Raw genomic sequence first — 15,352 nt, 5'->3', positions numbered from 1 at the left:
ATTTTTAATGGGCTTTAGTAAACTTATAAATAGTTAAACTTTTTACTGGTTAAGTACGTAACTTGAAGTCTTGAACATATTATTTGGTTAATAATTCATTTAGTTATCAATTTCTTGTTTATTACTCATGTTTTACCTTTTTAGATAGTACATAATTATCATATACAAGGATTGATGATTATTTAAATCGCAAACCAAATGAGCTTGATAGATTTTTTACTGCTAGATAGGATTCTTAGTGTTCGAGCACTGCTCGGTAGAACTCGCAAGTTTTTTTTTAATCTAAAGATGGTTTTCAATGTTGGTTTAACGAAACTACAGATTGATTTTTAGTCTATTAATTCCAAGTCTCGGATTAAGATTAAAGTATAGTAATTGAGTATTAGAAATCATTGAATACCGTCGAGGATTGAAGATCGAAGAACAAACAAAAACATCAACGAGGACTTCATCAACAAAGACATGCGGACTTCATCAAGAAAGGAATATGGATACTGATCTTATTGGAACTCTTGTTTAATTCTACCTTTCAAGTCTCGAACATGTTAATTGTAAGTAAAATCATTAGTATCGAACAAACGAGTAGTATTCAGGAAACCATAAACAATAATGTTTAACATCATAGACATCTTTCAGTGACTAATTTCTATGGTGTTCTTATTGCAAAATCTGTTGCGTACTCATTATCTTCTAAGTTTTTTTTCTTCCCTTTTTGGTCTTTCGGTTCTCAATGCAGCAAGCAGAAAACACTACAATCATATTTCTGGATATGTTCATCAGAAACATAATGAATTTAAGATTCTTTTACGTCCTGCATTCATGGCTATAACTTTGGTTATGGGCGTACTTAGCTTCAGTACCATGGAATCTTATGTTGAAGGCAAACTACGGTTTTTGTTTGATAATCCAAAGATGGAGTATTATTTTTCGCATTTGATGTGTTTTGTCCTATGATTTATGGCTGGTTCATGTTGAAATAAAAATCTCCTTAAAATATGTCTATGTTTTTGTTTTTATCATTTGGAACACAACGAGAGGTGAGTAGAAGCCAGCAACAAGTGAATAATAAGTTGCTTGAGGAAAAGAACTCGAAGTTTCAAAATATGAGTGAAAGGTTGGAGAAGGCAGGGAAGCGTTAGGGATGGAACGTTAGTTTGAAGTTTCTCGATCCACGAAAATAACCAGGAGGTTTTCAAAATGTGAAACAATAGAAATATGAAAAAACTAATAATATTGTCTTTTGGTGGTCGATGGATTTTTGTTTTTACTTTCTCTAAACTATTAAGAGAGGGACGAGAAATCAAGAGTGGACTAATTTTTTTATTTATATTATTATTCTTTTCTCTCATCTTTGAAAGCATATTTCTAAAATGATCAATTATTAAAAGAAAACATTTGTGAAAATTTATGATAAAATGATTATTTATAATCATAAACAGATAAAAATAAAACAGGTCTTTATATTAGGTCATGTTACGTCATGTTATGTTATGTTATGTTGTTTTATTTTATTTATCTTAGGTTTATTGTCTTTGTTCTTTTGGGTAGTTAAGTTTTGGATGGTGATTGGTCTTTATTCTTTTGCTGATTCTTTTGTGTTTTTATCCATTGTTTGATAGTCTTTTAATTTTGCTTTGTTTTGTTTGTTTATGTTATAAACAAGGCCTTAAAATAGGTCCTTATGTTATGTTGTTTTGTTTATTTTAGGTTTTTTGGCTTTGATCTTTTGGGTGGCTAAGCTTTGGATAGGATTGGTCTACAATCTTCTTCTGATTCTTCTGTGTTTTCATCCATTATTTGATAGTCTCTTTGTTTTAGTTTTTTGTTTCGGGATGCAACTTATCTCTTTAATTAATGGAATCGTATGTAGCTACCAACTGCTAATCTTTAATTAAATTTTAATTGTTTGGTTTAGAACATTCGAATATCTTGTTCCTTTACGAATACTACAACAACGCCATGAAAGACAAACCTATCAACAAGATCCTAGAAGAAAAACTTACCACATGACTGAGATTGAGAATTATTTTAGTTTGAGATTGGAAATGGTGGTCAAGGGGACCCACCATCCTGCTATATTAATCATTTTCTATTAAATTCTGATTATCTCTAAAAAAAAAAGTATAAACTGTAACAAAAACCTTGTCAACATGAGTTAATTTCGAATCATAACGAAGAAATTATGAGTAACTTAATAAAGCAACACTTCATACGCGTTGCTTAGGTTGCTCGAGAATAGGAAACACAATACACGAACATTTAGCAACGGTTCAACACTAAACCGCAAAACGTGAGTAGATGGCATTTTAAGTCAAGTTTTTGATGTTTTCTCTTCTAAGCAAGATGAATATTCTTCTACACACAATTATAGGTTGAGATGTTTTATACTCATTCTTAAGTTTAATTGTGATTTTAAACTTTTAATCATCTCATAATAGCGAGGTTATTAATTCAGTTAACTAATACAAAGAAATAGAAAGAATTTTTTTTTAGTAAGGTTATCTATTTATGGCGGACTGGTTTATAGCATGTATTTGGGATTTGGATACCAGTTAAGATGTTGCTTCGACTTCTAGAGCCAAAAATGTCAGAAATTAATCAATTCTTTATTATATAAAGGAGGATCTTCATGCTGATGTGGCAAGCCCACATTAATTCTCATATTTTCTCCAGTTCTAAGAAGCCACGTGGATGGATGATCTTCGTAACCAAACGAGAAGATACGTCTTTCAGCCGAAAAGACGTTACCTAACAACTATTGTCCAGAAAGGTTTCCCCGCCTTTTTGGCTTGCCAGACATGACTCTACAGTTGTATAAATAATGTCATCCGAATACCCGAGCGGTTATCAGATTGATTCCCGTACACGCCTTTTTGGCTTGCCAGACATGACTCTTCAGTTGTATAAATAATGTCATCCGAATACCCGAGCGGTTATCAGATTGATACAATATCTCTGTTCAATCCCTTCTGCCAATTTGAATTTTCCCTCTGATCTTTGCTAACACTCACTTTATCGAGGAATTCTCCTAATCCATACATGCAGTTATTGTTAACAAAATTTTCCTGTTGATAACATCCATACTTGGTAAGTAGCATCAATTCACGTTTTGACTTTATATCTTTGGCTTGAGTTTGGTAAGAGGGTTTACGAATTTAAACGTCGATACGTTTTTCGTTGATTTAGGTTTACAAAACGACATTAAATCATGGAGGAGGCAACAATCTCATTCAGTTATGAAAAATTAACCCGAAAGAGAACGGATTTACAAAGAATACTATATTCATGAGAGGTATGAAATTTTATTTTAGGGAAACCATGGCCATATCTGATCTCTTTTAGAATAGGAAGAGCATAATTCTTTGATAGGTTTCTTCAAGTTTGGCCAATTGCAGGTGATTTACGGAATCCGTAAGAACAACACAAAGAGACACGTTTAGAGGAAGTGAACAATTGAACTAAAGTTTGCGGTGCACTATCTACAATGTCAAAACATCAGAGTTTGGGGGTTGGGCTCTGATAACATGGTATAAAGCTTTTGCTTTTCGGTCCTGTGATTCTGCGGAAGTATCTAATTTTTTTCAAAGTCATGTTATCGAGTGATAATTTGGAATCTGTTCAAACGGGTAGGAAAGTATCACTCTTTCAGATGCATATAAATTGTTTTATCAAATTCTTAAATATATGATATTTCATCAACAATTTTCTCCATTGTTTTCTCCATTATTTGGTTTAGTGTCTTGAGTTTCTTATACATGAGAAAGAAAAGTGGGAATATGTAGTAGAAGATTAACATGACATACTGTTCATGAAGAAGCCCCTTTGAATTAGATTACAAATTCTTGGAAGTGGTTCCAAATTTGTATGTTGTTTTTACACCACTAAGGTTAGTCTCCTATCTTCTCTACCAAATTTATCTAAATTTATGAAGTTCTCCTGCTTTGTTTATTAAGATATTCATTTTGCTGCTTGATTTTCATCTAGGCCTTTCTCCTATAATCCGGAGGTGTAACAAGCATTACGTAGTTACTAATCAAAATGTAGAAATATGAAAAAGATTTCTTCATTAATATATTTTTAACCTCTTTTGAATTCAAAAATTCTATCAGTGTCCTACTTCATTCCTTTCTTCTTATCTTTCGGTGACTAATTAATGATGAGAACGTATACGATAGGTAACTTAAGAACTTCAACAACGTTTCTTTACATTTAAATTTGAACTACTAGCGCGCGAGCCTGCAGTGACCTTTTTAAGTTGAATTTTCCATGACCTGATTTCGTTAAGAAAAGAACTTGGAGGTAAGATTCAATACAGTAATTTGAACATCTTCGATAATGATTTTTTCAAAGAAGAATCTTTTTTGTTATCATATTATGTTTTTTCCATAGATCTAAATTGTTCTTTCTTCATCAACATTGAAAAGTATTTCAAATAGTTGACTTACTGCTTATATGATCACATTATTATGCTTTTATTCCTTTTTTCCCCTGTCAATTGAAGCTGAGAGGGTGGTTTCCGATTAAAGTGAGTACAAAGTTGTTGCATGTAAAGATCGTGGTATATACACTTGGTTGTGGCAATGGATGGAAAAATGTTGGAAAGTTTGATTATGGTGGAACCTCGGAGTAGGGATCCGATTATTGCCTTTGATTTGTCTGATGATAGCAGCTGAAGCTCCTAATCAGGATTAAATATGATTGGAACAAATGCTCCAAATATAATTCTCTTAAAACAAACCCCTAGTGCAATTAGTGACATTTGATTTTTGTTCGAGTTTCAGTCTAGCACATAGCATTAATTTAGTTCAAACACTGCAGTACCCATACTAAAGCATTCTCTGTTAAAAAGTGCGCTTAAATACCAATTAAGCTTTTCAGTTCAATTAAAATTTAATCAGATCCTTCATGAATGTAAAACGTGCTTATATGATTCTGTCTATTGTTGATCATCCATTGATGACCTTAGGTGCAAAAATGGCTGGCAGTATTGGGCCATTGGCACTGTATATTGGAGGACTGCAGAATCCTTTGATGTCTCTTTGCACTCCCTTTACAAAATGTGGTACAACTGTTTTTTGTTTTCTCTTTGCACACCCTTTGATGTCTCTTTGCACTCCTTTGTGGCTAACTTGATCTGAAACTCCTCTTTTAGTTACACAACAGTAATAAGGGCGAAGTATTTGGGACTATATATGCAGATAGCTAGATATCACAATTTCGATAAGGAAAAATCATTCACAAGAACCTACTTATACGTGTAAGTTAGAGAGGTGAGGAGAAGACAATGACCGGGTGAATATTAACAAACTAGCCCGCGCAATTGCACGGATTTACTGAACTTGTTTGAGTATATAATTTCATAATAACTTCTAAAAGAAAAAAAAGTTAACTTTTTAAGAAGCAAGTTATATTTACTTGTGATTTCGAATTGACTTCTGTTTCTAATATCCAAACACCCTTTTACCAAATTTTTACTGTAGTTGTATCATGAGGAGGCTGACTGTTTTTACCAGCAAATTTATTCCCTGAATACCGATTAATATAACTTCAAGATTGGAGTGAAATCGTTAATATGCGGGGTTTGTTATCTTGTGCACAAGATAAGAGCCAATCATTGACATGAAAAGTGTAAAAAAAAAAATATATGAGAGAGAATGGTTATTTGCATTGGAGAATGCAAATATTTCATGGGTTTTTGAGCTTCTCTCTACTGATGCATTCTCCAATGCAAATAATCATTCTCTCTAATACATTTTATTGTTTCTTACACTTTCTCATGCCAATGATTGACTCTATCTTGTGCATCCACATACAAGATAACAAAACCTTTTATACATAAATCCGAAATGGAAAAGAAAAGTTATTTTAGTAAACTCATTAGTTTATGTTGGATTAGTTTAACATGTGTGGATAGTTACAAAGTTGATTATGGACTTCTAGAACAAAATAAGTATGAAATTGGTTTGGATATATAATTTCAGATTAACATCTAGTAGCTAAAAGAATTAATTTTTTCGGAAAATGGGTCATTTGTCCAAATATTTTTAAAACATGGTTCAAATGGACGAGTAAAAATTAGTATGGGCGAAATGTACACCAAAAAAATAGCAAGAATGAAACTGGATTCATCCTGGCTTAAACTTAAAAAAGAACGAGGATGAAACTGGATGCATCCTGATGTAAATTAAAAATAAGAAAAAGTATTTCAAAATGGGTAGGACGAAACTGTTTACATGACTATTTTTACGTTTTTGTCCATTTAAACAGTATCAAATTTTACATGTCTTTTTCATCCAGAAATTATTGATTTTGGTCTTTTTAACCAATTTTGTGTAATTTTTTACGAAGAAAATTATTTATCCTTACGACTTCGGATTGCCTTCTGCTTTTAATAACCAAGTGCTGGTAAAAACAGTCAGTCTCCTCCTCAGAATACATTACAACTACAGTAAAAATACTTGTTGGGGTGAACATATGTCAGTAAACCGTCTTGGTAAAAAACAGTTGGCCTCAAACCAACAAAATATCTCAGTCTCAGCAAAAGTTTTGGGTGTAAATATTTCCACTAAAACCAAGTGAAGAGTAATCCCTTTGGCTTGTTTCAAAAGAAAAATAAAATACAAAAAGAGTTCGTTCTGTGTCTTTCTTCTTCCTCTCTTTTCTCTCACTCACCTCCAGATCCAAATCACTTGATCTCCTCCGCTTCGAATTCTCTCCCTCAAACTCCTCCTACTCAGCTGGTAAGTCCTATCCCCTTTCGTTTTTTTTGCCCTAGAACTCAATTTACGTTTCCATAGTTATTGATTAGGGTTTATGATTTAGGATTCTTTTCAATATTTAGTTTGTTTTGATTTCTTACGAATCATATTCCGCAATCTGTTAGAATTCTTTTGAGTTTCAGTCGGTTTGTCGACTCTCTAGGTTTTGATATGGTGGCGGCGGATTCGTTCTTCCTTCCTTCTTTATATGTTATTTTGTCTAATTTAGGGTTATACTCAGCAATTGTGAATATTTCGGGTAGTAATTAAAAACTTTCCTAGGGTTAAATGTTTTCAAAATTGGATTGAATCAAGGGTTGTGTAGATACAAGAAGTTCAAATTGTAGCTCAATTAGAGTATTGTTTTTCTGTCAATCTTTAGGGATGAAGTTGTCTGTACACATCAATTTGGGATCATTATGTTGAAATTAGTCTAGATTTCTAAGTCAATCGTTTTTTCTTTGTCATTGATAGAGGTAATCAAACTGTTATATAGATGTTGGAAAATAAGTATTGAAGTTTTATTGTAGCGTTACTTTTGTTTGGTTTGGAGTTAAATGATCAAGCCAGTAGATGAAATTTTAACCTGATTGTTAATGACCAAGCCAGTAGGTGAACTTTTAACCTGATTGTTAATGTTGTCAAAAGCACAATGATTGTCAGCTTTTATCAGGTGATATCTTAATGTTGAGTGTTATAGATAACTACATTGTACAATATAAGGAGTTCAAATTCTAGCTCAATGAGAGTATTGTTTTTATGTCGATCGTTTAATGGAGGGGATAAAGTTGTATTTACACATCAATTTGGGATCATCATGTTGTAGTTCTGCAGAAATTAGATTTAATTTTTGTGAAGTTTGTCACTTATCGAGGTACTCAAACTGTAGTATAATTTGTTCGGAAATATAAGTATTGAAGTTTTGTTTAGCTTATAACCTGATAGTTAAAGTTGTCAAAATCATGATCGTTAATGGGTGTTTTATGCTACAGTTATCTTTTAGTCTAGGCATGATGGTAGTCCTTTATCAAGGGTTAAGTACACTAGAAAAGCTCAATTGTAGCTCCAGTACCACACATCAATTTGGGATCATCATGTTGCAGTTCCGTGTTTCTGTTACATAATTGTTGGAGAGTTTTCTTGAAGCTTTACTTTTGTTTGGTCTGGGAATAAATGACCAAGCCAGTAGGTGAATTTATAACCTGATTTTTAATGTTATCAAAAGCACAATGGTTGTCAGCTTTATCAGTTGATATCCTCTTGTTGAGTGTTATACATAACTACTTTTCTTATGCTACAGATACCTTTTTGTTTTGGCATGACGGTAATCGTTTTATCATATGTATATGCCTGTATGTGCAATGGTGTACACTGAAACTTCTGAATATAAACCACCGTTAAAGTAGAGACCAATGCTGTCTAAATTAAAGAATTTTTGTGTATGACTTAAAATGTGGATGGAAGTCTGAGTATCTACATACACAAATGACACTGTAAAAGCAGAACAATATTATGTTTGTTTGTTTGGTCACTAGTTATCTGTGATTCTGCCATGAACAGTGTGATGTGGTTAGGAACTTGAGGTTATCTAGAGCTCTTTTGACTAAGAAGCTTACGATACCAGCTAACTTCAACTTTGACTAGTTTATGTATCGTAACTAGGATAAGGCTGAAGCTGCCATGAAAAGCTCATGCATAAGTTATATGGACAGCACTTCCAACTCTATGTATGTTTTGATTGGTAGCCTAAAACTTGCCTAGGGTTGTTTCTCAGAATTGAATTGATCAAGGGTTGTCTACAATATAAGGAGTTAAATTCGTAGCTTGATGAGTATCATTTTTCTGTCAATCGTTTAATAGAGGGATAAAGCTGTACCCCAATAATTTGGGATTATCATGTTGTAATTACGCGGGGTTTTTTGTTTTGTTTTGTGAAGTTTGCACTGATAGAGGCAATCAAACTGTTGAATAATTGTTGGAAGATAAGCATTATAGTTTTCACGTAGCTTAACTTTTGTTTGGTTTGGGGATAAGTGACCAGGCCAGTAGTTGAAGCTATAACCTGATTGTTAATGTTGTTAAAATAAGCACAATTGTTATTGGCTTTATTAGGTGATATGTTCATGTTGAGTGTTATAGATAATTATGTATCTTATGCTACAGTTAACTTTTAGTTTAGGTATGATGGTAGTCATTTAGTAGGGGTGTGTGCCTGTATGTGCAAGTGGTATTCACTGAAAATTTTAAAAATATAAGCCACCATTAATGTAGAGACAAGTACTGTCAAAATTAAGGCTTTTGTGTATCAGTTAAAATGCGGATGGAAGTCTTATTTGTTTTGTCAGTAGTTATCTGCGTATCTGCCATAAACAGCGTGCTTTGGTTGGGAACTTTAGGTTATTTAGAGCTCTTTTGACTAAGAAGCTTACAGTACCGACTAACTTCAACTTTAACCAAATGTAGGAATGGGAACTAGGATACTTCATGTTTGAGTTATATGGACAACACTTCTAAAATGTGTTTAGAAAATGTGTTCCAGTTCGAGAATCATAAAGGAGGAATAGCCTCACCTTTAATGCCTTTTTGTTGCTTTAGTGGTGGTAAAATATATTGCGTCAGGATTGCATAAACTTCTGTATTTCAATACAATATTATTCTTTCTATTTGTATCCATAATGATGATTTTCAGTTCTCACAAAAAAACATGTCCATTCTAGTATTTATATTGTTTTTGCATGAAACCACAAATATGTGTACTAATGTATGTTTTTTTGTGTTCTCCTTGTGCAGAAATTGGGTTATCTAAGTTTTAGCCATGTCTTCATCATATCTGCCGGTAACGAATGATTCAATTGCCCAGGCTTTAGAAGCCAAAACCCCATCTGAATCCATCTCCATCCTTTATCGTATACTTGAAAACCCTTCCTCTTCTCCCGAAGCTCTGCGCGTAAAAGAACAGGTCATTTCTAATCTTTCAGACCTTCTTACACAAGAGAAGAAGGGTGAGGAACTTCGAAGTCTTCTTACTCAGTTAAGGCCTTTCTTTTCCGTGATTCCTAAAGCAAAGACCGCGAAGATCGTCCGAGGGATAATTGATGCAGTAGCGAAAATTCCTAATACCTCTGATCTTCAGATATCTCTTTGCAAGGAAATGGTTCTGTGGACTCGTGCAGAGAAGCGTACATTTCTCAGACAGCGTGTTGAGGCAAGGCTTGCAGCACTTCTGATGGAAAGCAAGGAGTATTCAGAAGCATTGACCCTTCTGTCTAGTTTAGTCAAGGAGGTGAGGAGACTAGATGACAAGCTTCTTCTTGTTGACATAGACTTGCTAGAGAGTAAACTCCATTTCTCTTTGAGAAATCTTCCCAAGGCAAAAGCTGCCCTAACTGCTGCAAGAACAGCTGCCAACGCCATCTATGTTCCACCAGCCCAACAGGGCACCATCGATTTACAGAGTGGGATTCTCCATGCAGAAGAGAAGGACTATAAAACAGCATACAGCTATTTCTTTGAAGCATTTGAAGCCTTCAATGCCCTTGAAGATCCTAGGGCAGTCTATAGCCTCAAGTACATGCTGTTGTGCAAGATTATGGTGAGCCAGGCTGATGACGTGGCAGGGATAATATCTTCAAAATCGGGCCTGCAGTATGTGGGGCCAGAACTGGATGCTATGAAAGCTGTGGCCGATGCTCACTCAAAACGGTCATTAAAGCTCTTTGAGTCTGCCCTTCGTGACTACAAGGCACAGTTGGATGAAGACCCGATCGTCCACAGGCACCTTTCCACCCTGTATGACACACTTCTGGAGCAGAATCTTTGCAGGTTGATCGAGCCTTTTTCACGAGTTGAGATTGCTCATGTTGCTAACCTGATTGAGCTGCCAGTAAGTCATGTTGAGAAGAAGTTGTCTCAAATGATTCTTGACAAGAAGTTCGCAGGTACATTGGATCAAGGTGCAGGGTGCCTCATCATCTTTGATGATCCCAAGACAGATGCAATTTTCCCAGCAACATTAGAAACCATTTCCAACATCGGGAAGGTCGTGGACAGTCTCTATACAAGGTCTGCCAAGATAATGGCTTAAGATCGTCAGTGACGTGACTCCGGATTATTGATGGCCCTGCAATTCTTTACTCGAAAGATTATTCATGTAGTTGATTTGTATTTCATTCTAGACAGGTTAATCTTCGCATTCGTTTTTTTTTTTTTTTGTTCTCTGTTTAATGCGGTTTGTGCAATAGATACTAGATCGAGTTGGTCATTTGCAGGCTGATAATCATTAAACTGGATTACGTGCTGCGCTCGATTTCCTTGAGAAAATCATGCAGCTCAAAATCAAATCAGCAGACTTTTTAACAATTTTTCTATTGTTGAGTTCCTTATCATGTCTGTGTATTGATTATGGGAAAAAGAAGAAATCGAGTTATTTTACAATGAAATGAGGCTGGCTGATATCATTGCCTTACAAAACTGATCTAACTCCAGCCTCTTTTAATATATCCCCAAAAAGCTCTTCATATGTGGGTGTTCTATCTGATAGATGAGCTGCCTGAAACTCCACCTGATGGTGAGGATGATGCAGGACTCGACGAATAGTTTTGGAAGAGATGGATTTGGTTTCTTAGACGCAGCGGCAACCCAAAATTTTGATATATTCTTAGTTCACCGCCTATTCCTGCTGTCACAATCACCATACCCCATGCTGTTCTGTGGTTGCTATTGCCATCCTCACACCACCTTGAGGATGATGAAGAACAACTGCTTGAAGCTGATATAGAAGGGGAATGCCCAAACTTGAAAGAAGAAAATGAAGAACCGTTATCACTGATTGCCGAGTCTGCATGAGATGATTTATCTAGTAGAGATGATTTATCGAGCTCCTCCTCCGTGCAACTCGTCCCTCTTTCAGGCGCGTGGTGATTCTTCTTTGGAAGAGGTGGAAGATTTTTATTTCTGTGGTTGTTTTCTTGTGGTGAATTTTCTTCTGCAGGAGGAAGAGGAGGGATTCCGTTTGAGGGGGAGCGGCAGTGCTCTCTTTTTGATCCTTGGGATAGAAGCGGTGGTTCATATTTGATGCTTCCAGGCCATGGTATTGCAACTGAAACGTCTTTGCAATGGAAATATTCATGAGATTGGGTAGTCACAAAACCTTTCTTTTTCCAGGCTACTACATTTCGAAGCTCATCTCGTTTCCAAACGTATACTAAAGAATCCTCACTCGCACATATGACATATTTTCCGTCAACGGTGAATGATGCTGATATTTGACTATTGGTGTTTCGGAAACCTGTCAACAGGTGGTAAAATCCCACATAAGCAATTGCAGAATCCACAGATATTCAACAAGCAACTTCTTGTGTGACAGGTCCTAGAATGAATGAGTCAGATGGTACCTCTAAATTTCTGAACTATGGTAGTACCGTTGAGTACCCGTATACGTGAATCCGCAGAGGTTATCAACACTTCAGAAGGATTCACTGGATCAAACTGTCCACAGAGAAAAGTGAATTAACTTGATCAGACAGAAGTCGAGGGAACCAAATGATTTTCTTTATGTTTCAAAGCAGTGTCATTACCTCGAACCCGGTTATCTTTTTAGCTTGCGATTTCTTTTTGGTCTGGACATTTATCTGTTCTTTCTGAACTAACTTGCTTTCTGAAACACCAAGGTAAGTTGTTGTTATGCTTCTGACAAACATCAGTATTTTCTAAGATAATACATTTACCCAGCAACAGTCATACCAGATGTGTCGTACAACCGGCAAGTTCCTTTATGCGAACCGACCATTGCACCCTTCAATGATCCAAAACAAGAATGTGCACACACACAAAAGAGTTAGAAAGAAATGCATCACCAATAGAACTTAACAATTTCATTAATAAAATGGCGACTGCGATTTTCTTGTTTAGTACCTGACCGTCAGGAGTATAACAAACAGCCGTAACCATTTCATGCAGATCTGTCCAGTCAACCACATGTCGATCCGGTATGCTCCATATTCGAACTTTGGCATCAAGCGAACCACTGATGAAGTAGTCATCGTCTATCGGGTTGAAGTCTATACAAGTTACTGCACCACCCAGACCAAAGACCAGCACATTGTAAGCAAAGAACAGTCAGAACTTAACTTTAGGTATACCTGGAACAATGAAATGAGTTAACTAGAAAGCAGTAAGTAGCATCTTACCGTAATCATTGTGCGCAAACAGCTTTAAACAACTCTTGCTTTCCATATCCCATAACCTGACAGTTTTGTCCATGGAAGATGAAAGCAGTTGCTGCAAAACCAAACAACTTAGCCTCTTGACTGATCATTAAGATACACCAAAATGAAATTGGGAGCTAACATCATTTTTTTTCCTGTTGGTTCTGAAATCACCGATCTGACTCAATGTGTTTGGTTTTTGAATCAGATAACTCTGAAAGTCAGTGGTTTGATCCCATGAGTCAAGGGATCAAGCTACTGACCCATGGATACTTTGTTCCCCGACTCAAATGGATCCGAATCAGATCGCAAGTCAGATCTGACTCAAACATAAAAACAAACGGCCTGACATCTGACTCAGCACGGACTGAGTCAGCAAATGACAAACCCGCCGTACCGACCACAAGAAAAGACACTGAAGAGATACCTGTGATTTGGACCAAGAGAGGTCCAAAACATCATCCAGATGACCATGGAAAGAGCAAATAGGTTTATCTGTCAGTGAGAAAGCAGTCTCTGGAACAACAATATAGTCCGGAATTTTCCCCTTCTTGCTAGATCCTTTTCCTCTTCTTCTCCTCTCTGATGGCATCGACAGAGTTTCCGCAAGCGGAGGTTGCTCATGCTGAGAATGACTTGCCATGAGCTGAAGTGGAGTTGAGCTCCCATCATCCGACTGTTTTGATGACAAAATGTCACAATCTATTACTTCCCAGACATGAATGACCCGGTCTTCGCCTGCACTCGCAAGAAACCGAGCATCATGGCTAAATCTAATGCACCAAATTGATCCCTGGTGAGCTGAAATTTCCTGGCACATGTAAAGTCCAGTTAGTTCTTTATGCGACTTCCCATGCTGACGAACTCGAGTCCACTGAGACGCCGTAGCTGGATTTTTGGTCGCTTGTTGTTGAGCTTGCAACAATGCATCCTTATCGACCATGAACCCGTTAATCGAATTCGCAAACCCCTTCAAGTTTTTCAACAAAGAAACTCCTCTTTTCTTGCTTGATCTGAAGCTCTTGCTGAGCTGAGCATTCTTGTCATCACCTTCCGTTTTGTTTCCGTCCCGATCACGCGTAACATTTTCCCGTCGCATCAACTCCTTGACAATGGGAGAATGGCCAACACTTTTCTCGAATTCTTCTATAGTTATGTGCTTCCCAGTTTGAGCATCACTCAGGCTGTTCCACATTCCGTTTTTATCCAGCGCATTCACGACGAACTCTTTGCCTGTATCAAGATTCTTAATGAAAAATGAACCTTCACTACCACTTGGAGACATGGTTAGCCTTGAACCACCAAGATAATGCAAGCCTCCGTATCCAGTTTCGATTTTTAATGGCTTCATTGAATCAAGAATTGGTGACTGCGGTTCGCGGTGGCCGAAAAAGGACGGGCCGGAAGGTGATCTGACAAGGTGTTTTATTGAATCAACACCAAGTAATTCTGTTCTTCGAAGTTTGGCATCTACACAAGCTGCTGTTGGTATGTCTATGTCCGATCTGTGTCGTCCAATGACTTTCTGGATGAATGTGGATGGCAAAGGCACTGCCACGGGCACAACAGGTGCTGACGGCGGCGGCAAAGGCGACGGTGAAGGCGTTTTCTTTGATTTTACAGGGATGAGCGGGACGGATTTCTTCGTTGTTGATCGACCGAATTCAGGCGTTGAGAATCTCAGAAGCGACTTATTGCTATTCAATCCCATTCCCTGGAGAAGACGTTTACGCCGATCTTTAATGGATCCAGGTGCAGACATCCAGATATCATACGCACCTGCTGACATGGTTTCCTCTGGTTCATGAGCCTCCACATTGAACTCTCGCGGAGGAGGAGCAATGCAGGAAGAGAAGGACACGCGACTGTCATCATACTCTTCGTCGGACGATGAACCGAAATCGAGAGTAATCGCATTTGATATCCTGTCGAATGATTCGAAAAACTCATCGTCATTATTTCCCAGTCCATCCCATTCCATCATCATTGTCTTCCTGTCCGCCATTTTCAGGAAACAGAATTCACAGAGACAAATTGGGAAAAAAATTTGAATTTCTGGAGTGTGTTTTTTTTCTCATCCATAGAAGCAGACGCGGGAAAAAGGGAGCGTAATATAACTTTACTTAGTATTTGTGGTGGGAAATATTTTCCAATTTTAGTTAAAAAAGAAAATCCCTGTAAAACAGGGGTGTAAATAGTAAAATAAGCATAAACGTAGAAATGTTTAGACTCCCTTAAAACAAAACAGAGTTACAAGGAAGTCTCAGTTCCGTTGGTGGCCGTTATTTCACTCAAAAATGAAACATTGGAATCTCCCAATAGACCTTGAGCATTTCCTATTAAGACTTGATTACATTCCGATTTTTATTTTTATTTTTTTTACAGAAA

The 15,352-nt window shown here is 36.5% G+C and overlaps 2 protein-coding genes across 2 annotated transcripts; one reads left to right on the top strand and one right to left on the bottom strand.

The window, feature by feature from the left end:
* Nucleotides 1–6,601: 6,601 nt before the first annotated feature.
* On the top strand, nucleotides 6,602–11,140 carry LOC113300316 (26S proteasome non-ATPase regulatory subunit 11 homolog). The gene is made up of 2 exons (XM_026549526.1): nucleotides 6,602–6,740; nucleotides 9,549–11,140. The coding sequence occupies exon 2, from the start codon at nucleotides 9,574–9,576 to the stop codon at nucleotides 10,840–10,842; it is 1,269 nt and encodes a 422-aa protein (XP_026405311.1). The 5' UTR covers nucleotides 6,602–6,740; nucleotides 9,549–9,573; the 3' UTR covers nucleotides 10,843–11,140.
* LOC113300315 (WD repeat-containing protein 44-like) lies at nucleotides 11,126–15,025 on the bottom strand. The gene is made up of 7 exons (XM_026549525.1): nucleotides 13,392–15,025; nucleotides 12,947–13,037; nucleotides 12,672–12,829; nucleotides 12,501–12,552; nucleotides 12,335–12,414; nucleotides 12,152–12,245; nucleotides 11,126–12,045 (listed from the first exon to the last, which is right to left on the bottom strand). Exons 1-7 carry the CDS (start codon nucleotides 14,967–14,969, stop codon nucleotides 11,288–11,290), a joined length of 2,811 nt encoding a protein of 936 aa, XP_026405310.1. The 5' UTR covers nucleotides 14,970–15,025; the 3' UTR covers nucleotides 11,126–11,287.
* Nucleotides 15,026–15,352: the final 327 nt, after the last annotated feature.

Source organism: Papaver somniferum, chromosome 7 (assembly GCF_003573695.1).
Source record: "Papaver somniferum cultivar HN1 chromosome 7, ASM357369v1, whole genome shotgun sequence".
In the NCBI taxonomy this organism is placed as follows: domain Eukaryota; kingdom Viridiplantae; phylum Streptophyta; class Magnoliopsida; order Ranunculales; family Papaveraceae; genus Papaver; species Papaver somniferum.
The sequence above is the reverse complement of the archived record's forward strand: the minus strand, read 5'-3'. Positions and strand labels throughout refer to the sequence as shown.

Bases quoted from the DNA above. Each gene is read 5' to 3' on its own strand.
- LOC113300316 (XM_026549526.1), top strand. From the start codon at position 9,574: ATGTCTTCATCATATCTGCCGGTAACGAATGATTCAATTGCCCAGGCT.
- LOC113300315 (XM_026549525.1), bottom strand. From the start codon at position 14,969: ATGGCGGACAGGAAGACAATGATGATGGAATGGGATGGACTGGGAAAT. The intron at 13,038-13,391 runs GTATCTCTTCAG...TTGGTTTTGCAG, and splicing joins TCTCTTGGTCCAAATCACAG to CAACTGCTTTCATCTTCCAT. The intron at 12,246-12,334 runs GTAATGACACTG...CTCTGTGGACAG, and splicing joins AAAAGATAACCGGGTTCGAG to TTTGATCCAGTGAATCCTTC.